General features: G+C 42.2%; 1 protein-coding gene across 1 annotated transcript in view; it reads left to right on the forward strand.

Moving 5' to 3' along the window:
- The window catches only part of hacd1 (3-hydroxyacyl-CoA dehydratase 1), an 84,313-nt gene that overhangs the window by 18,787 nt on the left and 38,919 nt on the right, over positions 1–26,607 (forward strand). The window contains exons 2-5 of the mRNA XM_041183132.1: positions 6,734–6,851; positions 6,963–6,981; positions 7,059–7,147; positions 14,950–15,071. Coding sequence (XP_041039066.1) covers positions 6,734–6,851; positions 6,963–6,981; positions 7,059–7,147; positions 14,950–15,071 — 348 coding nt within the window. The remainder of the gene's footprint in view (positions 1–6,733; positions 6,852–6,962; positions 6,982–7,058; positions 7,148–14,949; positions 15,072–26,607) is intronic.

A 26,607-nucleotide genomic window follows, 5' to 3' on the forward strand; every position in this document is an offset into this window, starting at 1 on the left:
GTCTACGTTTTTAAGTAGTGGAGCAGTATTTCACTGAAAAACTGTTCAATTATGAGTATTATAATGCCAGCTGTAGGCAGGGAAGAAATTTACAACATTAGAAGTTAAGCAGGGTGGCTGGAGTTCAGAAGCATTTAAGTGTTAAAAATATTGATTCAAAGAGCCTTGGGGAAATTGAGTAAAAGAGCCCAAGGGTTATCTGTAATAAATGCTTAAAATTAACAATTGACTATTGTATGCCCTGGGTAACCAGAAACACAGAATAACGCATGTTTTTGTCTCTTCTATCCAAATGTCATCTTTATGCATTTGCACAAAGGAAATTTAACTGTTGTAATCAATGTGAAAGCATTGCAAAATAAACAGTTAAGCATGTGTGAAAGTCAAACTTTGCATTATCATCCAAGTATTCACATTTACATTTATCGAACAAGTTCCATCAGTTCTCAGTGACCCATACTTAGGTAGGATATTCTGGCAGAACGGCTGATATTCTTGGGATGGTGGGGAGGAAGCAGGGATGTATATTTGTGGAGGGGCAGCCAGGAACATTGAATTTAAAGACAAGCTCACTATCTTTATTTTTGTCCTGCTTCTTGGCTGGCTGCCAGCAGAAGCCTACAGCTGGGATCTGGAGGGGATGGTTCCTGGTCATTGGAAAAGATTAGGGCACGTTGTGGAACTGGGGAGAGTTTGGGGTGGCAGGGGTTGGTGGTGGGTGGGGGGGGGGTCATGCTTAAAGTGCAGCAGTGAGGATGGAGAGAGGGAAAGAATGAGGGTTGGGGATGGAGGCAGATTGTTGAGGGGAAGGTCAGTTGATGATAGAAGATTTGCATGAGGGCCTGGAGTGGGGGGAAAGTACTCCTGCTTTTCCTGAGCTAAAACAGGTGATACAAAAGCACTTGCCTGCTGGATCTCCCTTTGGTGCCAAGTTGCTCGGCCCTGGAAAATTTCATCAAATCGCTGCCAAATTGGAATATGGCCTCATTAATATTTATTATGATTATGTAACAACCTGCCTAGAGTGCGATATTCAGACTCTTCCAAATGTGCTGTGCTTAAAATGGAAATAGGTGCGTTCAAGGCAGGTTGAGATTGGGTTTCATGTGTTTGCTAACTTTTAACGCCCACCAGCGTCACCCCCCACCCCCCACCAAACCCCGGCCACTCAAGGTATGGTGAGGAAGAGGATTAAAATTTCCAATTTTTTTTTCTCAAAACAAATGATCTTACTGCAAATGAATAAATGCCTGTGGAACTGGACTCTGATAGAGTTCAGGGTCCAATCATTTTATCCTCCTGATTGAATGGGGCTGAACAACAGCACCTGTTGCAGCAAATAGATAAAGAGGGAATTTTTTTTTAACGGGAGTCTGCTAAATACTCATTATTGGACTTCTAATATCCAGATTATGAAGTAGAAGGATGCTTGTACAATCCCCAGTCCAAGCTGTCACACATCTGTGTAGGAGGGTAACATGATGAGACTTTATAAAGCATTGGCTTGGCTTCAACGGGTGTATTGCATCTAATTCTGTGCACTACACTTTAGGAAGGGTATGAAGACTTTAGAGACCTTGCGGAAAAGATTTACAAGAGTGGTTCCATGGATGAGGGACTTGAGTTATGTAGATAGATAGAAGAAGGTAGGATTGTTCTCCCTAGGCCAGAGAAGAGGGAGAAGAGATTTGGTAGAGGTGTTCAAGGAGTCTAGACAGATTATATGGAGAGCAAAAGAACCAAAGGCGACATGAGGTAAACTTCTTTATTCAGAGAGTGTTTATGACCAACATATCCTCTAACTTAATTTTGGAGTATGCAAGTGATTTATTTCAGTGCGCACCCACTTTGAAATATTTTATCTGGCTGCACACCCACACTAATAGGAGCTGACTTGTGTGTGGCCTGTGTCGGGATTTTTGGGATGCTATGTAGTCACATGGATGTGCAGTTTAGAGGGAATATTAGTTATGACCTGGAATGCACTGCTTGAAAGGATGGTAGAGGAAGATACAATTGTGGCTTTCAAAAGTGAATAGGATAAGCACTTGATAGGAGAAATTTATAGGGCTATGAGGAAAGGGCAGGGGAGTGGGACTAGTCTGTGCAGAGCCAGCATGGCCTCAATGAGCTGAATAGTCCCATTCTGTGCTGTGCCTTCTTTCTGTGCTGCAACCACTCTATGCTTCTATTCTATCATACTGATATTATATACTGTAGGTAAGGAAAATTAAATCGGAATGTTATACTGGTATCTTTGAGATAGGTTGAAACAGTGACAGAACAATGGGAACAAAGCATCTGTCTTTTTTCTTGATGGTGGTATCAGAAGTTGAATGGATTTAATTATTGTGCATTACTAGAACATTAAAAAGACGAAATAGGCTTTTGTTGATGCAAGGACAAAAGAAATATCAAAATGTTTGTGCAGAAGATTTGAATTTTCAAACATGTTTATAGCAAGACAGTCAATATCTATTCTAATAATGTCCAAAAGCACAGAAATTGGCTTTTAATATAAACCAGGTTGGAAGTAAAGCCACATTCTTCTGTCCTTCAGAACAAAATCCATGCCTCCTTTAAGAAATATCAATATATTAACATTTCTGTATAAATAAGGGTTTTATGTTTCAACTTTTAACTTATTAAACATTTCAGTAATTTCTTTACAATGTTTACTTTGCTGTTTATGATAAATTTAGCTTTTTTTGGCTTTACAAAATATATATTTAACATAGAAAAATTGATTAAAACTTAATTCCATATGTCATTTATGAACTAGCAGATGTTTTAGAGGTGTAGCTTTTTAGTTTTGGAGCTTAAATTTTAAATGCAAGTTCAATTAGAAAAACCTTGGTAAGCATCTAGAGGCTGACAAACCACGCAGACTTAAGAGAATTGCAATTCAAAAGGCATCTTGCATTTTATTGGATGAAGTCAAATAAAAGGGTGAGAGTCATAAAATGGCAGCTGTTCACACCAGATCCAATTAAATTAGATCATTCAAGTGGTGGCAAGTTAAACAGCTAACTGGCGGAGATGACTCTACAAATATCCCCATCCTCAATTAAGTGTCCAGCACTTCGGTGCAAAAAACAAAATTGAAGAAACACTTGCATTTCTGGCTGAAGATGATTGGTTGCAAGTGGCTGATCCACACCCGCTTTCTCAAGTCCCTAGCATCACAGATGCGAGTCTTCAGCCAATTAGATTTACTCCATGTGATATCAAGAAGCAACTGAAGGCACTGGATGTTGCAACATCTATGGGCCCTGACGACATTCCACAAAAGTGCTGAAGACTTTTGTCTTGTGGAGCACAAGATTTGTGTTCCATAATTAGACATGCTCAAGCTAAGCTGTTCCAGTACAGTTTCAACACTGGCATCTACCCAGGAATGTGAAAAATTGCCCAGATATGACCTGTCCACCACAAAGCAGGACAAAACTAGCCTGGCTATTTGCTGCCCCATCAGTCTACTCTCAAATCATCAGCAAAGTGATGGAAGGGGTCTTCGCCAGTGCTATCAAGTGGCACTTACTCAACAATAACCTGCTCACTGAAGTTCAGTTTGGGTTCCACGAGGGCCACTAGGCTCCAGATCTCATTAGAGCCTTAGCTCTTTTCTCCATGTTTGGGCTGAACGCGTGAGGTGAGTGTGACTGCTTTTGACATCAAGGCAGCATTTGACCGAGTGTGGCATCAAGAAGCCCTAGCAACAGTAAAGTCAATGGTTGGGGGAGGGAAATTCTCCACTGTTTGGAGCCATACTACCACAAAGGAAGATGGCTGTGGCTGTTGGAAGTCAATCATCTCAGTCCCAGGATATTGCTGTAGAAATTCCTCAGGATAGTGAGTAGGCCCAACCATCTTCAGTTGCTTCATCAATAACCTTCCCTCCATCATAAGGTCGGAAGTGGAGATGTTTGTTGATTGTACAATGTTCAGCACCATTTGCAATTCCTCAGATGCTAAAGCAATCCATGTCCATATGCAGCAAGAACTGGACAACATTCAGGCTTTGGCTGATGATAATTGGCAAGTAAGTTTCATGCCAGACACTGATCATCTCCAACAAGAGAGAATCTAACCATCTCCCCTTGACATTCAATGACATTACCATCGCTGAATCCCCCACAATCACATCCTGCAGGGTTACCATTGACCAGAAACTGAACTGTACCAGTCATATAAATACTGTGGCTACAACAGCAGGTCAAGAGGCTAGGAATTCAATAGTGAGTAACTCACCAGACAGTCCAAAGCTTGTCCACCATCTACAAGGCACAGGTCAGGAGTGTGATGAAATACTCTGCACTTGCCTGGATGAGTGCAGCTCCAACAACACTCAAGAAGCTTGACACCATCCAGGACAAAGCAGCCCGCTTGATTGGCACTCCATCCACTACAATAAACATTCATTCCCTCCATCACTGATGCATAGCAGCAGTGTGCACCATCTGCAAAATGCACTGCAGCAACTCATCAAAGCTCCCTCAATAGTATCTTCCAAACCCGCAACCTTTACCATGTAGAAGGACAATGGCAGCAAATGCATAGGAACACCATCACCTGCAAGTTCCCCTCCAAGCCACATCACCCTGACTTGGAATTATATTGCCGTTTTTGCACTGTTGCTGGGCCAAAATCCTGGCACTCCCTTCCTCATAGCACTGTGGGTGTACCTATACCATATGGTCTGCAGTGGTTCACCACTACCACCTCAAGGGAAATTAGGGGTGGGCAACAAATGCTGGCTTAGCCAGTGATGCCCACCTCCCCTGAAAGCATAAATAAAAAACAGTGTTATGTTTTACAGCATTCAGGTTTCTTATTTACTGTCAGTTATTAAATATTATGAAAAAATCTAAACCAAAGTAACATCCTCTAATGGCATGGCAAGATAACTCACTTGCATCAAAAGCAAGTTTAATTAAGTTATTAAGCAAAGGTTTTTATTGTAAGTATTCACCATCTTCTCTTGAGCTTTGATTCATACTATAATGGTGCTGGGAATGTGCCTCATTCCCCATTTCAGAGTAGCACCCCAGAGTACACTGCTGTGAACCTTTTATCTTCCCATAGCAAATATTATCTTTTGAGGAAGATTGCTAGTTTCTACTGACTTTTTACATACGCTTGTTTGTGCTAATTTGCAACTGGGTTGAGATTTCTCAAACTTTCGTATGGAAACCATAAACTGAACAGAAAGAAAGGAAATTTTAGCATATGTTCAAACCCTCAGGTCCCAGGGTTGAAAGGATTATGTTTACCACCACATGGTTTTTGTGGGTATATGTTTCTGGAAATTCAAATTGTATTGTATAAATTATATCAGTAGATGGCATTTGTACAGCAAGTTTATATTTAATTTCGGGAAATATAATGTATTCTTTAAAATGTTTCACAGACTTTAACATCTTTCTTCATTCATCTTGTGTAGTGGGGACAATGAGGCTTTAGGTTTCTCAGTCTCATTTTAAAAACTGAATTGTAGGCAGGGGGAAGAGTTATGTCAAACCACTGAATACATATTGAAAGTGGGTAAAATTACTTTTTAAAAACTTAATTACAGACTTTGTGTAAAAGATGGAGTTAAAGATTTTGAAATACATATGGCTTAGCCTGCAGTATTTCAGCCTACTTCAATGTAAGACAATACAATGATGTGCTTATCTTGTTTCTTTAGGAATTAAATTTTTTGGTAAGTTTTTTTACCTCAAATATTGTTGCTAAACAAATGCATAATGTTTTTCTAATTATTATATTCTTATTAGTTTATTGTGAGAAGGTGACCTTGTAACAGTAGCATGAACACAGCCCACAGTACCAGTTTAAACTTCATACTCACCTGGCAGCAGATTGAAAGCCAGTACTAGTCAATAATAGCAAGACTAATAATCTACAAGCAATATTTAACAGTTCTTTGTTATTTGAGAAAAATCTATTTTTTCATAATGTTGTATAAAGTCACATTGAACAGCTTGCTGCTTTTACAGTAGAGTTTTCTGAAAAGTAGTCAGTTATTCTGAGAAAAGACAACAGTTATTTGGCTCCTTACAGATAGGAATAGGGAGCAGTTTTTTTTTTCATGGCCACATAGTGATTTCTTAAACAAAAACAGAATTACCTGGAAAAACTCAGCAGGTCTGGCAGCATCGGCGGAGAAGAAAAGAGTTGACATTTCGAGTCCTCATGACCCTTCAACAGAAGAGTGATTTCTTACTCATTTTAAAGAATGCCATAGGAACAGGAGTAAACTACGCAGCCCCTTCAGCTATTTCTGCCATTCAATTAAATTATGGCTGACCTACACTTTAATTACATTTACCTGCCTTTATTCCATATTCCCCAAAGCCTTATAAAACTACCAGTTTTAAAATTTTCAACTGATCCAGCCTTGACAGCTTTTTGTACCGGTCATAGGGTGGGTGCAGTGGGGGGGGGTTCATAGAGTTCCAGATTTCCAGCAATGCTTCCTGACATCAGCCTTGAATGGGGTTTACACAGAGCATGTTAATATGCTCATCAACCTGTTGTGTGCTCAGTAGTTTCTGTTTTTATTCAATTTATTACTCCCTCATTGCGCAGACATTTTGTTGTCTTTGGTATTGTAATGTGGTATTACTTCTTTCAGAGTTGAATCACGTGAATTGACTGTTCCTTATAAAATTACTGCATTTTTTTTCACCTTCTGTGGTTTATATTTATATTAGCTTCTTTCTGTCTCAAGGTGGCTGGTACTAGCTGTGGCTATGATCCGATTTTCTTACGAGAAAAGAACGCATAAGGGACTATACAGAAGCATACAAAAGACACTAAAATTTTTCCAGACGTTTGCATTGTTAGAGGTAAAAAAAACTGATTTGCTGTTATTACCATATTATGATTATGTAATGTGCAATGCAAATTTTAACAATGTTTACAACAATCTTTTTTTTCTTCCTTTTGATACTCCACAGATAATCCACTGTGCTGCTGGTGAGTAATTGGTGGATTTGAAGAGGTATTAAATATGGAATTTTTTATTGATTGCGAAGTAACTTCTTTTTTTTAAGGGATAGTACGAACTTCGGTGCTCGTTACTGGGGTCCAAGTCATGTCCAGAATTTTCATGGTGTGGTTTGTTATCCACAGTATAAGACCGGTAAGTTTGTTTCAATATTTTCTTGAATACTGATGCCCCTACTGGTCCTCCCTCTGCTGCTCATAGTTTTGCTATTGTATGGAGAAAAAAAAACTGTAAATTTAGTAGCACAAATTTTGTTTTGGCCTGCTCTCCCCTTCCCAATTCAAATCCCTGGTGGTATAACCCTACTTCTGCTGACAGTGTGTGCAAATTTTAACCTTGGCCCCAGCATGCTATTCTGCAGCTACCAGGTGAATCATCATATCTGGGGCGTGAACAATGTTGTTAATTGCCACTGTCTGTACAATTTGACCCATTACTTGCTGTTCAAATTTAAAGTGATAGTTAAAAAACTTTAATGTTTTTTAAAAAAATGTCAAAGTGATTGCAAGTGTATGTCACTGCTTGCAATGCTGTCCTGCTGTTTATTAAATGCAGGCTGCATTCACAATGTGAAAATAATGCTTTGAGTGTGTTTCAAGTCTTCAGTATACTGGAGTGCATGGGAATATCAAACCTGACAAATAATACAGGTTTCTGACATTTCATGCAAGACTTCAAAAATTTCTTCAAATTAGAATTTTATTGAGATGCCGGACAGAACTAATTTAGGTGAGCTTGTCCATAACATCAGAAACACTGGGTGGAATTTTCCCACCTTTGGAGCTCTTAAAGGAGCCACTGGCATAGAATTTGAGTGCCACGGTCACATTCACAGCCACTGGCACTGGATGCCTGCCTTGTCCCCTTGACGCCAAATCCTGCAGTAAGTGGCAGATGTGAGCCAACAGGTCCTTAGACATGTGCAATCATCGATGACACTGGTTCTCGGTCATCTGCAGGAATTACAGGCAGCATCTATAGACCCTGGGTGTCGCTAGGCACTGACCAGCCATGGCTCACTGTCGCTCCTGGGCAGTGTGTACGGGAACCCCTTCTTCCTGAGGTTATTGTGCTCGCCTTTGCGCGGCCAGGCACCTCAGTCATCCTCTCCTCCGTTGTCTTCACTCTCTGTAGTTTGTCAGGCATACAGCTAGGTGACCAGGCTTCATGATCCTGACGTGGTCCTCCTGCTGCATGAAAGAGAGAGAGAGACTTGTTTAGCATGGGTGTACTTAGCACCTTTCCTGGCTGTGTGTGATGGCCCCTTAACGCTTCCTGGAGAGTGCTGGTCACTCCTTGGATGGCCAGAGATGAATGTGCTGCATGGCTGCCATGTCAGCCTGTGACATGGAGGAGACAGCTCCTCACCAGGATGCTGAGATTGCAAGGGGCTGTGAGAGCCTCCAGCAGTGGCTGCTACATGGCCAGTCTTGCCAAGGAGATTGTACAACGTGTGCAGTCCAACTGCTGCGCATTCCAGTAAAGTGGTCATGGACTCGCACTCTGTGCCGGGCTGGGGGCAGGGAGGGTAGGGCAGTAGAGGGGCTGGGAGCGGTAAGGTCTGCAGCACTTGGTGGCACTTTGGTGCCTCCGTGTTGCTTGCATGGGCGGGCAGGCTAGGATTCCAACCCCAATCATATCACTGTGGCTGCGCCTGATCTGTCTCAGTTGCCGTAGAATGTTCAGTTGATAGAGGTATCCCTACTACGTGGTCACGTCCCTCACCTACCCTGCACCACACCCCCCCCCAATATCTTGTGTATGGGATCCCACGCTAGGGCTGCAGTTCGACAACAGCAACAGTTGCCTCCGAGGCTGGGCATTGGTTGAGCCCAGACAAAACCTCCCGCCTGCCCCCAACCAAAAACAGTTGCCTCTGAGGCAAGACAGCACTTCACCCAGGCACCCCCCCATCCCTGGCATCCCTGAAGCCTGCACACAGGTGACCCTGGTGAGCTGTGGAAAATGATGCTGTTCGCTCACCTCAGATCCCCCAACGTGAAGGCCGCCAAGTGCATGTCACCTGCATGTCGTTGTGAAGCATGTCAACGTGCTTTCCTGCCGATGTGTACGGACAATCCAGTGGGGTCCAAGAGCCTGGCAGGATGGCCTTTTAATCATATGCTGATGTATTACAATGAGCTCCCTGACAACCGTCAGTGGGCTGAGTGGACGATTGCGACCTGCCTTCCCGCCTTCGTGAAACCGATCGCGCCATATTGTCAGCACACGCTGCCTATCATGCCTGCTGCCAATGGGCATGGGAAATTCCGCCTACTGTATCTTAATAAAACAACTGTCAGTTGTAGAAAAAAGAACTTGCCTGTTTATTGCATCCTCAGGACATCCTAGGTGCTTTACAGCTAATGGATTAGTTTTGAAGTGAACTTACTGTTGTTGTTTTAGGCAAACGTAACAACCAATGTTCATACAACAAGGCCACAAACACCAATCCAAATCATAGAATTATTACAGCGCAGAAGGCGGCCATTCAGCTTATCGTGCCTTTACCAGCTCTCTGAATGAGCAATTCATCTAGTGCCGTTCTCCCGCCTTCTCCCCAAAACCCTGCATATTCTTCCTTTTTAGATAAGCCTAATTCCCTTTTTGAATAATTCAATTTGAAGCTGCCTCCACCATACACTCAGCATTCCAGTGCATTCCAGACCTTAATCACTCGCTGTGTGAAAGAGTATTTTCTCATGTCATTTTTGCCTCTTTCGCCAATTACTTTAAATCTGTGCCCCCCTCAGTCTTGGGAAAAGCTGTCCAAATCAATGATTTTCTTCTTAGTAGTGTTAGTTGAGGGATGATGTTTTGCTAGTGCACTGGGAGACTTGCCTTGCTCCCTCGAATAATTCCATGGGTTCATTTATATCTACCTAACTAAGCAGATGGGGCCATGGTTGAAAAAGAGCACCTCCGACAATGCAGCACTTCTTTTAATACTGCACTGAGCTGTCTGCTTTTTTTTTTGTTCATTCACAGGCTGTGGGCTTTGCTGGCTGGGCCAGCGTTTATTACCCATCAGTAGGTGCCTGAGAAAATGGTGGTGAGCTGCCTTGAAATGCTGCAATCCACACGGATTGAAGCATTTCAAGAAGGCAGCTCACCACCACCTTCTCAAAGGCACCTACTGATAGGCAATAAATGCTGGCCCAGCCAGTGAAGCCCACATCCTGTGAATGAATTTTTAAAAAAAGTAATAGTTTTACCAATTGAGCAAGCTGACATTTGTATACTGTAGGACCTTAGTGCATGCTAATAATATAAAAACAACCCCTGATTATTAAATATGTGCTGAGCATGCTTTAATGCTATTTATTTTTACTAACATTGTTATTTCACAATACTGTGAGTGAAATATCATTTTGACTGTTTCCTGAAGTTTAAAAGAAAACTTCTCTCTTAGTGAAAACAGAAAAATGAAGGCAAACAGTAGAACTAAACACTGTTTTATGATTATTTGTTGCAATTAAATAATTGTAAATGTGGAGTGCATTGGAATAATAGACTGTGCAGTGAAATGGTAGGACACAAGCCCCCTCTATTTCAATGTTTTGAGTTCTTGATCTCAGCTGTGTAAGAATTTCAACATGGGGTGCATGGTTGGAGAATCTGCCTTTAAATGGGTTGCTTGCCAGAATAGAGAAAATGGTGGGTTGTGACACTGAGTTACTAATGTTAGGAAACAATAAATTAGCAGTGCCAGAAAACACCTATTAGCATATTTCTTTAGCTTGTAAATTTGCAGTCAGAAATTAAGAATTTAACTCTGGTGCATTCTAGCTTCCAGTACATTCTAATAACTAAGCATTATTTAACTTTATCCCTATAATGGATAGACTTTGTCCCTATATTTCAAGGCCATATGGCACATTCGACAAATGGCTGCACTGATGAATCACAGCAGGATCTTGTAACCTTTGCAGAATCTGCAATGAAACTCGATAGCTAAACTACAGGCATTACTTGAAAAGCACATACAAGACTTACATGTTCAGTGTAGTTGGAACCCGTGCATATATACACTGAACGTATACTGCAGTAAGGCTTACCTACATGGTCTTGTTGCAGTGGTTAAGATTGATATAGATATGTGCAACTACTTGTATAAATGCCAATTGGTTTTACCAGTTGGCTTTTGTACTGTTAACTTGTAACAAATCTGAATTCTGCAATACAAATTTGTTTTTACCAATTACTGTTTCCGCAACACTGATGTTACTTCCATGTAGCATTATTGGATTGCATTTGTGGAAAGATCATATACATAATACTGATATAAAAATAAAAACAAAAAAACTGCGGATGCTGGAAATCCAAAACAAAAACAGAATTACCTGGAAAAACTCAGCAGGTCTGGCAGCATCGGCGGAGAAGAAAAGAGTTGACGTTTCGAGTCCTCATGACCCTTCGACAGAACTAGGTGAAACCCAGGAAGGGTGAAATATAAGCTGGTTTAAGGTGGTTGGGGGGGGGGGGGGGGGGGGGGGGGGGCGGCGGGGGGGGGGGGGGGGGGTTAGGTGGGGGGAGAGAAGTGGAGGGGGGTGGTGTGGTTGTAGGGACAAACAAGCAGTGATAGAAGCAGATCATCAAAAGATGTCAACAACAATAGAACAAAAGAACAGTTAGGTGTTAAAATTGGTGATATTATCTAAACGAATGTGCTAATTAAGAATGGTATAGCTCTAGTGGGGGTGGGGAGAATATAAAAGATTTTAAAATATTTAAAAATAATGGAAATAGGTGGGAAAAGAAAAATCTATATAATTTATTGGGGAAAAAAAAAGAAGGGGGAAACAGAAAGGGGGTGGGGATGGATGGGGGAGGGAGCTCAAGACCTAAAGTTGTTGAATTCAATATTCAGTCCGTAAGGCTGTAAAGTGACTAGTCGGAAGATGAGGTGTTGTTCCTCCAGTTTGCGTTGGGCTTCACTGGAACAATGCAGCAAGCCAAGGACAGACATGTGGGCAAGAGAGCAGGGTGGAGTGTTAAAATGATAAGCGACAGGGAAGTTTGGGTCATTCTTGCAGACAGATCGCAGGTGTTCTGCAAAGCGGTCGCCCAGTTTACGTTTGGTCTCTCCAATGTAGAGGAGACCACATTGGGAGCAACGAATGCATTAGACTAAGTTGGGGGAAATGCAAGTGAAATGCTGCTTCACTTGAAAGGAGTGTTTGGGCCCTTGGACAGTGAGGAGAGAGGAAGTGAAGGGGCAGGTGTTGCATCTTTTGCGTGGGCATGGGGTGGTGCCATAGGAGGGGGTTGAGGAGTAGGGGGTGATGGAGGAGTGGACCAGGGTGTCCCGGAGGGAGTGATCCCTATGGAATGCCGATAAGGGGGGCGAAGGGAAGATGTGTTTGGTGGTGGCATCATGCTGGAGTTGGCAGAAATGGCGGAGGATGATCCTTTGAATTAGGGGGCTGGTGGGGTGATAAGTGAGGACAAGGGGGACCCTATCATGTTTCTGGGAGGGAGGAGAAGGCGTGAGGACGGATGCGCGGGAGATGGGCCGGACGTTTCTCGCAGACATGCGACCATGACCCCACCACTGAACATCAAGCCATTGTTACCAGGACTGTCACTGACCTCACCTTCTCTGGGGATCTTCCTCCCACAGCTTCCAACCTGATAGTCGCCCAACCTCGGACGGCCTGCTTCTATCTCCTACCCAAAATCCACAAACAGAACTGCCCCGGTAGACCAATCGTCTCAGCTTGCTCCTGCCCCACAGAACTCATTTCTCGTTATCTTGACTCCATTCTCTCTCCCCTTGTCCAGTCCCTTCCCACCTACATCCATGATTCCTCTGACACCTTACGTCACATCAACAATTTCCAGTTCCCTGGCCCTAACCGCTTCCTCTTCACCATGGACGTTCAATCCCTCTACACCTCCATCCCCCACCAGGATGGTCTGAGGGCCCTTAGCTTCTTCCTCGAACAAAGGCCCATACAATCCCCATCCACCACTACTCTCCTCCGTCTGGCTGAACTTGTTCTCACGCTGAACAATTTCTCTTTCAACTCCTCTCACTTCCTCCAAATAAAAGGTGTGGCTATGGGTACCCGCATGGGCCCCAGCTATGCCTGTCTCTTTATGGGGTATGTGGAACATTCCTTGTTCCAGTCCTACTCCGGCCCCCTTCCACAACTCTTTCTCCGGTACATCGATGATTACTTCGGTGCTGCTTCATGCTCTCGTCGGGACTTAGAAAAATTTATTAATTTTGCTTCCAATCTCCACTCCTCCATCATTTTCATGTGGTCCATCTCTGACACTTCCCTTCCCTTCCTTGACCTCTCTGTCTCAATCTCTGGTGATAGACTGTCCATCAATATCCATTACAAACCCACCGACTCCCACAGCTACCTCGACTACAGCTCCTCACACCCCGCTTCCTGTAAGGACTCCATCCCATTCTCTCAGTTCCTTCGCCTCCGTCGCATCTGTTCCGATGATGCTACCTTCAAAAACAGTTCCTCTGACATGTCCTCCTTCCTTAACTGAGGTTTTCCACCCACGGTCGTTGACAGGGCCCTCAACCGTGTCCGGCCCATCTCCCGCGCATCCGCCCTCACGCCTTCTCCTCCCTCCCAGAAACATGATAGGGTCCCCCTTGTCCTCACTTATCACCCCACCAGCCTCCGCATTCAAAGGATCATCCTCCGCCATTTCCGCCAACTCCAGCATGATGCCACCACCAAATACATCTTCCCTTCACCCCCCCTATCGACATTCTGTAGGGATCGCTCCCTCCGGGACACCCTGGTCCACTCCTCCATCACCCCCTGCTCCTCAGCCCCCTCCTATGGCACCACCCCATGCCCACGCAAAAGATGCAACACCTGCCCCTTCACTTCCTCTCTCCTCACTGTCCAAGGGCCCAAACACTTCTTTCAAGTGAAGCAGCATTTCACTTGCATTTCCCCCAACTTAGTCTACTGCATTCGTTGCTCCCAGTGTGGTCTCCTCTACATTGGAGAGACCAAACGTAAACTGGGCGACCGCTTTGCAGAACACCTGCGGTCTGTCCGCAAGAATGACCCAAACCTCCCTGTCGCTTGCCATTTTAATACTCCACCCTGCTCTCTTGCCCACATGTCTGTCCTTGGCTTGCTGCATTGTTCCAGTGAAGCCCAACGCAAACTGGAGGAACAACACCTCATCTTCCGACTAGGCACTTTACAACCTTCCAGACTGAATATTGAATTCAACAACTTTAGGTCTTGAGCTTCCTCCCCCATCCCCACCCACTTTCTGTTTCCCCCTTTTTTTTTTCCAATAAATTATATAGATTTTTCTTTTCCCACCTATTTCCATTATTTTTAAATATTTTAAAATCTTATATGCTCTCCCCACCCCCACTAGAGCTATACCTTGAGTGCCCTACCATCCATTCTTAATTAGCACATTCGTTTAGATAATATCACTAACTTTAACACCTAACTGTTCTTTTGTTCTATTGTTGTTGACATCTTTTGATGATCTGCTTCTATTACTGCTTGTTTGTCCCTACAACCACACCACCGCCCCCCCCACCACTTCTCTCTCTCTCCGCACCCCCCCCCCCGCACACACACTTTAAACCAGCTTATATTTCAACTCTTTCTTGGACTCGAACTCAAGTTCTGTCGAAGGGTCATGAGGACTCGAAACGTCAACTCTTTTCTTCTCCGCCGATGCTGCCAGACCTGCTGAGTTTTTCCAGGTAATTCTGTTTTTGTTTTACATAATACTGATGTGAAATATATTGTAGTTTGTCACTGCAAAGTATGTGTGGTGTACTGATTTGTGCTCAGGTATTTCTCTGAGCATAGTCTGCAGAGTAGGAAGGGGGAATCAAATGCACTTCTCAATCTGGGACTTAAAACCAATATCATTTACATGATTTATTTCTGAACTTGCCTTTTTTCTCATGGAACAATCTGCAGATCCAGAATGAGGAAAGCGTCGTTCTTTTCTTGGTCACCTGGACAGTGACAGAGATTACCCGATATTCCTTTTACACATTCAATCTGCTCAACCATTTGCCTTACTTCATTAAATGGGCCAGGTGGGCGATTGTGATGGTATGCAGCTGCTTTGTGATCTGTGTGTGATAATGTTTTGCATGTTGTGCTAACACTGGATGCTGCAGTTACTAATGGAGTTTAGCTATTGCAAAATAGGATACAGCTAATGGCTATACCATCATGAAGTGAGATAAAATTGAATAATTTGCACCTATTTGCTTCCATATTATGTATTAGATTGTCTGAATTCATCAAAGAATATTTTTCTGAAATTGTCATTTAGTTAGGCTCCTTAATGATTGAGTTGACTGAGGTCTACACAGTCTTGATATCCTAAAGTAGTGGTTTGAGACTCTCGAATCTCCTTAATGTTGAATTGATTTATCGTGTTAATTGGAGTTACTAAAATAAAGTTTAGATCTGAGCAAAGATGTATCTAAAATTTATGAAATGCTCTTATGTTCTTATCAAGTCTGCAGTTCATAATAATTGTAGAAATTGTCTGTAGTTATGATAGCTGCTCAAGTATCTCTTCAGTCAGCTGAAGATGGATTATGCATTTTTTCTCAACCACTCTGCTGCTTTACTTACTCAATGATAACGAATAGAGTTTTTGTCTGCAATTTATGCCAAGATCTTGAATCATAACGCATGGGCATTAATTGGAACTAAAGCATAATCCACTTCAAGTTTGAGTTTATTAGGACAAGTAAGAATAGGGGCTTTGCTTGGTTTGAATTTAAATTTGAAGTTAGCTATTTCATCCAATTTGCTCAAGGTTTTGCAACAATACTACAGTGTAAAGCATAATACAGATTATTGAAAAGCAACCTGTTTGGCCGGAGGAACAGTGTAAAATTAATTTTTCTCTTCCTATGCCTCAGATGAATGAAGACAGTAATATAGTACCAGATTTCAAACAATATACCATCCACAATATAGTAAAAGAATACATGATATCCTGAGGCATTGTTTACGGTTTAGTCAGGTGTTAAACTGCTCGATATGATAGAAGCACTATCTTAGTAATGCAAATATGTATGTTATGCCTTGTTACAAATGATAAACTATATTTATATATAACTGTCCTATTATATGTATATAGTTAATTTATTCTGCACATGGAGAATACAGTACACATATAACAGAATAAAATGCTATATATTTCTAATATTATATGTCTAATGAATTCTTTTAAGATGGATATATAGAATAATATGTCTGAGTTCACACAGCAACAGATTAAACAAATCTTGTGCATCTCTTATTCCTCTTTCATCACAATGTGTTTGTTGCTCATCTTTTGTGCCCTCTTCCACTCCTCAGCTATTCTCCTCATGTCATGTAATGTCATGCTATCCTACCTTTGTTGTTTCTGAATACCTTAACCTTTTGTCCATGGTCTCTTTTCATCGACCTTCCACTTTCCAAGCTTCAAGGTCAATAATTTTACGTGTTGAAATCAACAATTTTCCACAGAGCAACAGATGAAAGAGAAAATAATAATAGTATGTGAATTGTGCATTTGTGGATTGTGCCAAAGTAAGCCATTGTTTTGAAGTGTATGGATCATACATTCACGGGCCATGGTGAAGTTCCTATTTAAAAGAAGTGTATATAACGGGGTCAAAATAATATCTCATATCTTTACACATTTTGACTAGGCATGTAGATTGTTAGCTAAGTGCATTCGGCAAGGAGAAAGGTAATGGACTGTATGTCACAGGAAAAGTATTGAATAGAAAGATCCACAAATGTTAAAAGGAAGACATAAAAAATAGCCCATGCTTTCAGTAGAATAAGCTTTCAAACAGATTGTCAATGAAGACTTTTCAGATGCAGATAATGAACTGCATATGTAAGCTTAGTCGTACTATTGTGTATTATGTAAATCTTCATTTTTATACAAATAAAAGTGTTTCTACTTTGGCTTCAATTGGCAGTCTGGGCACAAATTGCGTTTAAAATTGCACTGGTTTTTCAAAGTATTGTCAAGGTTCAAGTTTCTTAAACTTCTTTGCTCAAATAAATAGCTCTTCATGACCCAGTGCAATCAGGCAGTGTCATAGAATGTAATTTTATTTATTTGGATTACACATTCATTGTATTTAAGAGTACTTACTTGGTGCAATTTTATTAATAAGGCTGAAAATGAGTTTATTGCAAAATAAGTGTTTTGGGAATGTCTAGTTCACCATCTGTGTGTAACCTGACGTTCAAGGACTTTGAAACCAAAACAAAAACCCTTCTGAGCCACTTAATGGTTTCCTCAGTGTATAGTATTCAGCTTCTTAGTAAACTAAATATAGGTTGAGTATCCTTTACCTGAGACCCTCGGGCAGATTGCATTTCAGATTTCAGATAATTTCTGTTTTCGGGTACTGCAAATAGGCCTAGGTCTACTTACATTACAATGCCCTAAGCCTAGGCTAGCTATCGTCTAAAGTAAATAAAATTGATAGAAAAATAAGATGCACCATTGAATAATAAAGGTTGGGTGCGGTCGGTGAGGTTCGTGTCGGCTTGGACCACAGACGTCCTGCGCTAAAGATCGATGAGGTTCAAAAGACTGTCGTTTTTGAATGTGTTTGGTTTTCAGATTTTTTTTTATTTGTTCATGGGATTTGAGTGTCACTGGCTAGACTAGATTTACAGATAAAGGATTCCCAAGCTGTACCTAGTAATATTTTAGAACTTTTAAAATGAGCCGCCTTATGCCTTTGCGCTTTTTTAAAAAAAAATGTCCCAGCTTACTTATTAAATCCTTCATGAATGGTCACAAACAGACACAATTGATGGAGATTCATCATTCCCATTATTTTGACCTGGTGGTGTAGCCAGTTTTGTGGTCAGAGTCAGAGACCAACATGATGGAATTATAAAAACCAGCATTAAAGATTGTGGAAACATTATTTTAAATGATTTGCTCTGGTCAAACTAGTGAAAACTTTGGGCCAAGAAGTTTCTGTTGCTGAGGAGGAAAATTGCAGATACTTTTAATGGTTCTTTTTTTTTATTTGTTCATGGGATGTGGGCATCGCTGGACAGGCCAGCACTTATTACCCATCCCTCGTTGCCTAGCTCAGACGGCATTTGAGAGTCAACACATTGCTGTGGGCCTGGAGTAACATGTAGGCTAGACCAGGTAAGGACGGTAGATTTCCTTCCCTAAAGAACATTTGTGAAACAGATGGGTTTTTATGGCAATGGTTACATGGTCATCCTTAGATTTTTATTGAATTCAAATCCTGCCATGACGGAATTTGAACCCAGATCCCCAAAGCATTATCCTCAGTCTCTATTACTAGTCTAGCAACAATACCAGTGCGCCACTGCCTCCCTCCCACCACCACCACCACCGCCCCCTCCCCGACACTTTCCTGTTGAGTGGCAAATTTATTGTAGTCTAGTCGCTGAGGTTCATGTTGGCTCGGGCCACAGTCTTCCCCAGTTTTTTTTTGTTTAAAAGTCCTTGAATGTCAGGTTACACACAGATGGTGAACTAGACTTTGGAATCATGCAGTCAGGTGGAGGAAATGAGGATTTTACCCAAGAAGTTTATTTTCATCCATTTGTGAATTTTTGCCCTTGGATTTTTTTTGTGGTGGGAAAAGATAGGAAAGGAGCCCACCAGATGTGAGAGAGAGGAATGGAGAGAACATTCTGACACAGATTGCCGTAGCTCCTTTCTATCACACCACTTTTGACATCAACTCTCCTATTTTTAATTACTGATTTCACAAATAAGCATGAGATTTAGGAGCAGGAGTAGGCCACTCGGCCTCTCGATCCTCCTTTGCCATTTGATAAGATCTAATTGCGGCATTGACTCTACTTTCCTGTCTACCTCTTATAACCTTTGACTCCCTTGTCAATCTATCTAACTCGGCCTTACAATGATTTAATGACCCTGCCTCCACTGCTTCTAGAGAAGAGAACTCCACAAATTAACGACTCTCAGAGAAAAAATTTCTCCTCACCTCCATCTTAAATGGGAGATTCCTTATTTTCAAACTGTGTCCCCTAGTTCTAGTCTCTTCCACAAGCATCCACCCTATCAAGTCCCCTCAGGATCTTGTATCTTTCAATAAGATCATCTCTCATTCTTCTAAACTCCAATGTATATGGGCCCAATCTTTCCTCATAAGATAACCCCAACGTTCTGGGAATCAGCCGAGTGAACCTTCTCTGAACTGAACTTCTAATTATATCCTTTCTTATGTGGGGAGATCAAAACTGTACTGAGTACTCCAGATATGGTCTCACCAAAGTCCTGTACACTGTAGCAAAACTTCCCTACTTTTATAAAAACAGAAATATCTGGAAAAACTCAGCAGGTCTGGCAGCATTGGCGGAGAAGAGCAAAGTTGACGTTTTGAGTCCTCATGACCCTTCAACAGAACTAAGTAGAAATAGGAAAGGGGTGAAATATAATCTGGTGGGGTGGGGGGGGTGGTTGATGTTGGGACAAACAAGCAGTGATAGGAGGAGATAATCAAAAGGTGTAACAGGCAAAAGAACAAAGAGGTGTTGAAGGTGGTAATATTATCTAAAAGAATGTGCTAATTACGAGTGGAGAGCAGGACAAGCAAGATAGCTCTAGTCTGGAAGGCTGTAAAGTGTCTAGTCGGAAGATGAGGTGAATATTGACTTCAACAAATTTTGATCTCAAACTCCCTCCTCCATCCCCAGCCCCTTTCCATTTCTTCCCCCTCCCTTTTGTCTTTTCCAATAATTTATATAGATTTTTCTTTTCCCACCTATTTCCATTATTTTTAAACATATTCCACCCATGGTTTATTTCACCCCACTCCCACTAGAGCTACCTTGCTTGTCTGCTCTCCACTTTTAATTAGCACATTCTTTTAGATAATAACACCACCTTCAACACCTCTTTGTTCTTTTGTCTGTGACATCTTTTGATTATCTCCTCCTATCACTGGTTGTTTGTCCCAACAACCGCACCCCCCGCCCTTTAAACCAGCTTATATTTCACCCCTTTCCTATTTCTACTTAGTTCTGTTGAAGGGTCATGAGGACTCGAAACGTCAACTTTGCTCTTCTCTGCCGGTGCTGCCAGACCTGCTGAGTTTTTCTGGGTATTTTTGTTTTGGATTTCCAGCATCTGCAGTTTCTGTTTTTATTCCCTACTTATATATTCATTCCCCTTGCAATAAACACCAACATTCCATTTGCCTTCCTAATCACTTAGTGTATCTGCATCCTAACTTCTTGTGATTCATGTACCGGAACATCCCGATGCCTTTGTACCGCAGAGTTCTGCAATCTAGCTCCATTTAAATATTACATTGCTTTTCCAATCTTCCTCATTTACGTTTTTCCACATTACACTCCATCTGCCAAACTTTCCTCATTCACTTAGATAATCTATATCCCTTTGCAGATTCCTTAAGTACTCTTAGCAACTCGCTTTCCTACCTATCTTTGTCAGCAGCAAATTTAGCAACCATACATTCGGTCCCTTTGTCCAGGTTATTGATATAGATTGTAAACAGTTGAGGCTCTGACACTGATCTCTGCAGCAGTCCACTAGTTATAACTTGCCAGTCCATTCACTGATCTGATCATGTCCCTTACTTCCCTGCTGTGTCTCTTCCCTGCTTTTCATCAGTTCTGCTTCTCATCATCTTGCATCCTATCCCCCACCTATGCTAATTTGCTTTGATTCTCTAAACTAATCACAGGATGGCTGAATCTCCTAACTAGAAGTGCCTCGAATAGGTTTAGGTGAATTTGCGCATTAACTTCTGATTAAGTTGTTTCATTTAAAGCACCAAGCTACATTATTAAAGTGAAATTAACTTCTCAAAATGTTTTTGGGAGGTTTTTCTTCATTGCAACTACAAAAGAAAACTAGGATAAAATGTGTTATGACACAGCAGCTTGTGAAGACTGAGTTTTTTAAAATCCCAGAGGGAAACTTTAAACAACTGTCATAACATATATTTTCAATTGGTATGTTTGAGTTGCAGCTCTAAATTCAGGAATAAAACCACCAGTTCTTGAGAGGTTTTTATATCACACTTAATGAGACATTAATTTATAACAAATTAAATACACATGGCTACAAATTATTACTATCATAACTTTTAACAAATTCCCAAATTAATCTCCACTAAGGCAACAGTAACCAAAGACTTAACCAGATACCAGGCAGAGCATTTTCACCTTACGAATTCAAAATGAGGTCCGTTTCAATTTGGTTCCTTTGCAGACACAGTGGTAGGCTTACAGACTTTGATCTTAAATGCCTCTGCCCTGCACATGCACAACTCCTTTCTGTTATACCCAGACTCTCCTTTTGAATGCAAATTCTCATTGTATCACCAGGCCCTTTGAACTCCACCTCTTCTAACAATAAAACCCCTTTCATAATACCAATTTTTAAGTAATATAAACATATTGCTTGGTGTCTCCTAGCTATGTGTAAGATTTCACTCCCAGTCTTTGAATGGTTTATTCAACAAAATGCAAAAGTCCCTTCTACTTTACTGTTTACATCTCAAAACTACTATACATCAAAGTACCCAGACTAGCTGGCTTTAATCCAATTAAGGCACACACAGACACACTCACAGACACAGAACCTACAACAAGCCCAATTTAAAATAATTTCCAATGACATCATATATATTAATATCTCTTCATAAATAATTTCTGGATTGAGAAAAGGGTGAATGGTTTGGCTGAAATACCTGCATCAGAAGTGACACAAGAACACGAGAACATATTTCATATTTACATGCCTTCCCAAAGTATTTCATGACCAATAAATTACCATTGAAATGGTATGTAGGATAATTTTGTGATCCACAGAACAAATGTGATAAATAATCATTTAATCTGTAGTTGTGGTGTTGGTTAAGGGCTTAAAAATTGGCCAGGTCAGCGAGAGAATTCCTTCTTACTCTTTGAATATTCCCACTGGATCTTTTGTGTCCAACTAATAGGCTTTTAGGACCTCCATTTAATGTCTGATCTGAAAGACAGCATTACTAACAATAGAGCACTCCAACAGTACTAAACTGAAGTGTGACTTGAATGTAACTTTCTAATTCAAGGAGTTTTTTTTGATAGAACTATAGAAGGCTACCTTACTGAAGGAGGCCATTAAGGTTATCATGTCTGTGTTGGGCTGACCAAAACAGAAGATAATTGAGGAGCAGTGGGTAGAGGTTATAAACACTAAGAGAATTGTTATAGCTCTAACCAGGTTGTTTTAAAACTTATGAAGTGATGTGCATTGGTCATCCTAAAATAAATTAAAAGGAATAAAAGTGACAAACTTTAAAATTGAAGGAAATCACAGAAAAAAGGGAAAGGTGAAGTTGCTAAATTCTATTTTTCAGACCAGAGGGCTGTAGATGGCCCTGGAGGAAGATCAGATTCTAGGACAGATTTTTATTTCCCTCCCCATGCCTGAGCATAAATAAGGTGATGTGGATCTGAAGACCCCTCTGTTCTGAGGGACCTCAATCTATCCATATTTCTGGTTCAAGTTATTACTATAGACCCACATTTCCCCCAAGAACTGCCTTGGGTGGGGCTTGCGGTCAAAAGCAGGGGAGAAAAATAGATCGCAATGCTAATGTTCTTAGCCTACAGAGCCTTCTGGATGCTGTCTGAAGCTAGACACTTTCCAGATCTATTGATAGTTCTTACTATCCCTTGAAAAAGCTTCACTTTTGTTGAGATTACTGACAGCTTAGTCTCAGATCCTTCAATCTGAGGGACTGGTGCAACTTCAAAGGGCCATTTTAAAAAATTCACACATGGGACCTGGGCTTTGCTGGCTGGGCCAGTATTTATTGCCCATCCCTAGTTGCCCTTGAGAAGGTGGTGGTGAGCTGCTGCCTTGTTCCGCTGCAGTCGAAGTGGTGTAGGTACACCCACAGTGCTATTAGGAAGGGATTTCCAGGTTTTTGACCTAGCGACAGCGAAGGAGCAGTGTTATATTTCCAAGTCAGGATGGTGAGTGACTTGGAGGGGAACTTGCTGGCAGCGGTGTTCCCATCTATCTGCTTCTCTTGTCCTTCTAGATGGTAGTGATCATGGGTTTGGAAGGTGCTGTCTAAGGAGCCTTGGTGAATTCCTGCAGTGCATCTTGTAGATGGTACACACTACTGTCGGTGGTGGAGGGAGTGAATTATTGTGGATGTGGTGTCAATTGAGTGTGTTGCTTTGTCCTAGCTGGTGTTAAGCTTCTTGAGTGTCGTGAGAGCTGCACTCATCCAGGCAAGTGGGGAATATTCCATCACACTCCTTGTAGATGGGGGACAGGTTTTAGGGAGTCAAGAGGTGAGTTAGTCATCCTAGCCTTTGACCTGCTCTTGTAGCCACAGTATTTACATTGCTAGTCCAGTTCATTTTCTAATTAATAGTAACTCCCAGGATGTTGATAGTGGGGGATTCAGTGATGGTAATGCCATTGATCGTCAAGGGGCAATGGTTAGATTATCTATTGTTGGAGATGGTCATTTCCTGGTCCTTGTGTGGCATGAATGTTACTTGCCACTTGTCAGCCCAAGCCTGGACATTGTCCAGGTCCTGTTGCATTTGGACACAGACTGCTTCAGTATCTAAGTAGTCACGAATGGTGCTGAACATTGTGCAATTATCACCGAACATTCTCACTTCTGGCCTTGTGATGGAAGGAAGGTCATCGATGAAGCAGCTGAAAATGGTTGGGCTGAGGACGATACCCTGAGAAACATCTGCAATGATGTCCTGGAGCTGAGACGAGTGACCTCCAGTAACTTCAACCATCTTCCTTTGTGCTAGGTATGACTCCAACAAGTGGAGGGTTTTTCCTCTCATTCCCATTGACTCCAGTTTCATTAGTCAGCTAACCACACTGTTAGTTGGCTGCATGCATCATGGAGGGGCACGGGAGGAAGGTGTGGGAGAGGCAGGTGCTAAAGGTGCAAAACACCGCAGCTCGTGCCCTAGAGGGGGCTCGGGCTCAAACAACTTGGCTGTTTAAATTGTCTCCTGCTGCTGGCACCAAATCAACAATGGTTGGGGCCCTGAGTGTGCATGCACAGTGAAAAGGGGACAGGGGAATCGGTGCATGCCAAATACTAATGGCTTTGCGAGGTGGGGGACTACCGGTATTCAACTGTTTGTTTATTCACTTCACCGAGTCATTTGATCCTGCCGAAATAAAGACTCAACGTAAATCCTGCCTAAGTTAACTTTTTCTGTGGAGATCCTTTGCGATTTCAGACATCCAAAGCGGTTGAGCATGATTCTTGCCTTTATTCACTTATAGGTTAAAATAATTTGCTTACATGTGGTCACTGCTTGACCTACATTTTTGAAAACAGGTGTGTAAAAGTTTTGGGACTTGACTTCAAATGTGTCTATCATCTGTGTGAAGCTTATGGTTGATCAAACTTGTTGGGTGCTTGCCATATCCTTGTGTGAGGCAGTTCCTAACCTGTTGCAGAGTCCTTTGGGAAGATTTTTATGACATTCTGAATTCCACACACTGCCACCTCCCCCCCCAACCCCAATCTTTCACCCACCCACCCCTGACATAAAGGTTTTGTTGGCTGGTTGAGTCGAATGCTGAAATAAGAAGTGATAAGCCACCTGCCCCAGTGAAGGAGAACATGAAAGAGAGGAAGGTTTAAAGTAAAGAAAATTGATTGGTGAATCTTGAAACGGGAGAAGAAATAACCTGCGTGATTGAGGGAGAGGAATAACGGCGGAGTTGGGGGTGGAGGGGTGGTGTGGGTGGAGAGACAAGGGACTCAGAAATAGGTGAAGCACCAGGGCCATAATTTTGCTCCTAGGACTTACTTGCTAGCATCATTCAAAGCTACCGTACTCTGCTTAAAGTTAGCCTCCACCTCTTAAAGGGAGGGGTGTGTTGCTGCAGGAGCTCATGCTGATAGCTATGCAGCAAGTGAGTCTATGTGAACAATGACACAATATGGGAGAGATAGCAGGCTCCATGGTTTTCCAATACTGCATTAAAGGTCATGGTGGAGGAGGTGGAAAGAAGGAGCAATGCCCTGTATCCATAGTGAGCCAGGAGTCTCTCCAGACAGATGGTCAAAAAGCAGTCAGGGAACAAGTAAGTGGAGGTAAATACCAGCAATCAAGCCCCAACAACCTGGATGCAGAGTCACAAAAGTTCAGTGAGCTCAAATTAGTACACCAGGTTAGTGAATGCATTTTCAAATGCCATATCTTGCCAACTACACCAGCTCAATTCACCTTGCCTTCATCACTCACCACTACCAATCACTACCATTCAGAATCATAGCCAACATTCCTATGCTTCAGTTCACTCTTGCACATAGCACTGCTTAACCCTCACATCCATTTCTCACAACTTGCTATTATGACAGCCACATTAGCCAAACATATTGCATGACGCTCACTGATGCCTTTTTCTCTCTCTTACAGGAGAAGGTGGTGTTAAACTGGGGCAGCAGGGACTACCTATAGGGGGCAAGTGTGCCTGCATGTTAGGAGAATTCTCACCATTATTGGAACATCCATTGCTGAGTTAATCGCCAGCGACAGTGTTAAATCATCGGTGATAGTATTCTTGTATTAATTTTTTTCCTCCTCATTCCCACAATCTCTTACTTACAAGCTGCAAATGTTGTAAGCATGGACTTCTTAATTGACCACACATCTCCCCTCACCACAACCTTAGCTTTTATGCCTTTTTGCTTTGAGATACCCAAGAAGTGCTACCCCACCAGTCAGTGGAGGAACTCCAAGAAGCTAGTGATGCTGGAGACGTACAGTCATGCATTTTCACGCTCGCAGCTGCCAGCTCAGATACTGAAATTGCATGTAATTTAGAAGGGAGGATAGTGGTGGGATCTGCACATGGCGAGACACTGGGCATGAATGACCAGCAGCCAGGGCAGAGATCTGCCTCTGTGGTCTTGGAGAGGAACTCAAAGGTGGTGGTGTTCCCATGCACTTACTATCCTTGTTCTCCTTGGTGGTAGAGAGAGCTCCCCAGATGGCAGTGTGGGTTCTGCTACAGAAGACACAGATTAGTTCGATGGGGCAACCGAGAGAAGCACTACACAATGCTTGGCCCATTGGGATTTCTGTCAACCTGTGTTCAATGCCAAGCAGCATGAGGAGCCCAGCACCAACTTGGCACAGGGCTTTACTCAGAGCTTGAGCCTCATCCTTGCCAGTATGGAAGTGTTGACCAATTTCATTCACACCCTTCTGGATTTAAACATGCATTATCTGATGGATGATGTTGCAGCTTGCATTGCAGTACAAGCAACGGCCATCGACATCTGAGTGCTGCAGTGGAAACTGAGATTGCTGTATCTTAAGGTTAGCTTTCTGCCATGCAAGTTCAGACAGCTGTCATAATAGCTGTAAATTGTAGTGTGCTAAGGGGCTTGCAAGTTGTCATAGCAGTCCAGCAATCTGTCCTCCAATTGATTACTAGGATTGCTGGGACACTATCTCTGGAGAGTGGCAGTGGCTCCATGGAGCAAGAATCCCTTGTGCTCTCTTGCAAAGACCGCATTCAGCCTCCCACCTCTGCCACTCAGGCAACAGCAA

The sequence above is a fragment of the Carcharodon carcharias genome, chromosome 3 (genome assembly GCF_017639515.1).
Source record: "Carcharodon carcharias isolate sCarCar2 chromosome 3, sCarCar2.pri, whole genome shotgun sequence".
Lineage (NCBI taxonomy): Eukaryota > Metazoa > Chordata > Chondrichthyes > Lamniformes > Lamnidae > Carcharodon > Carcharodon carcharias.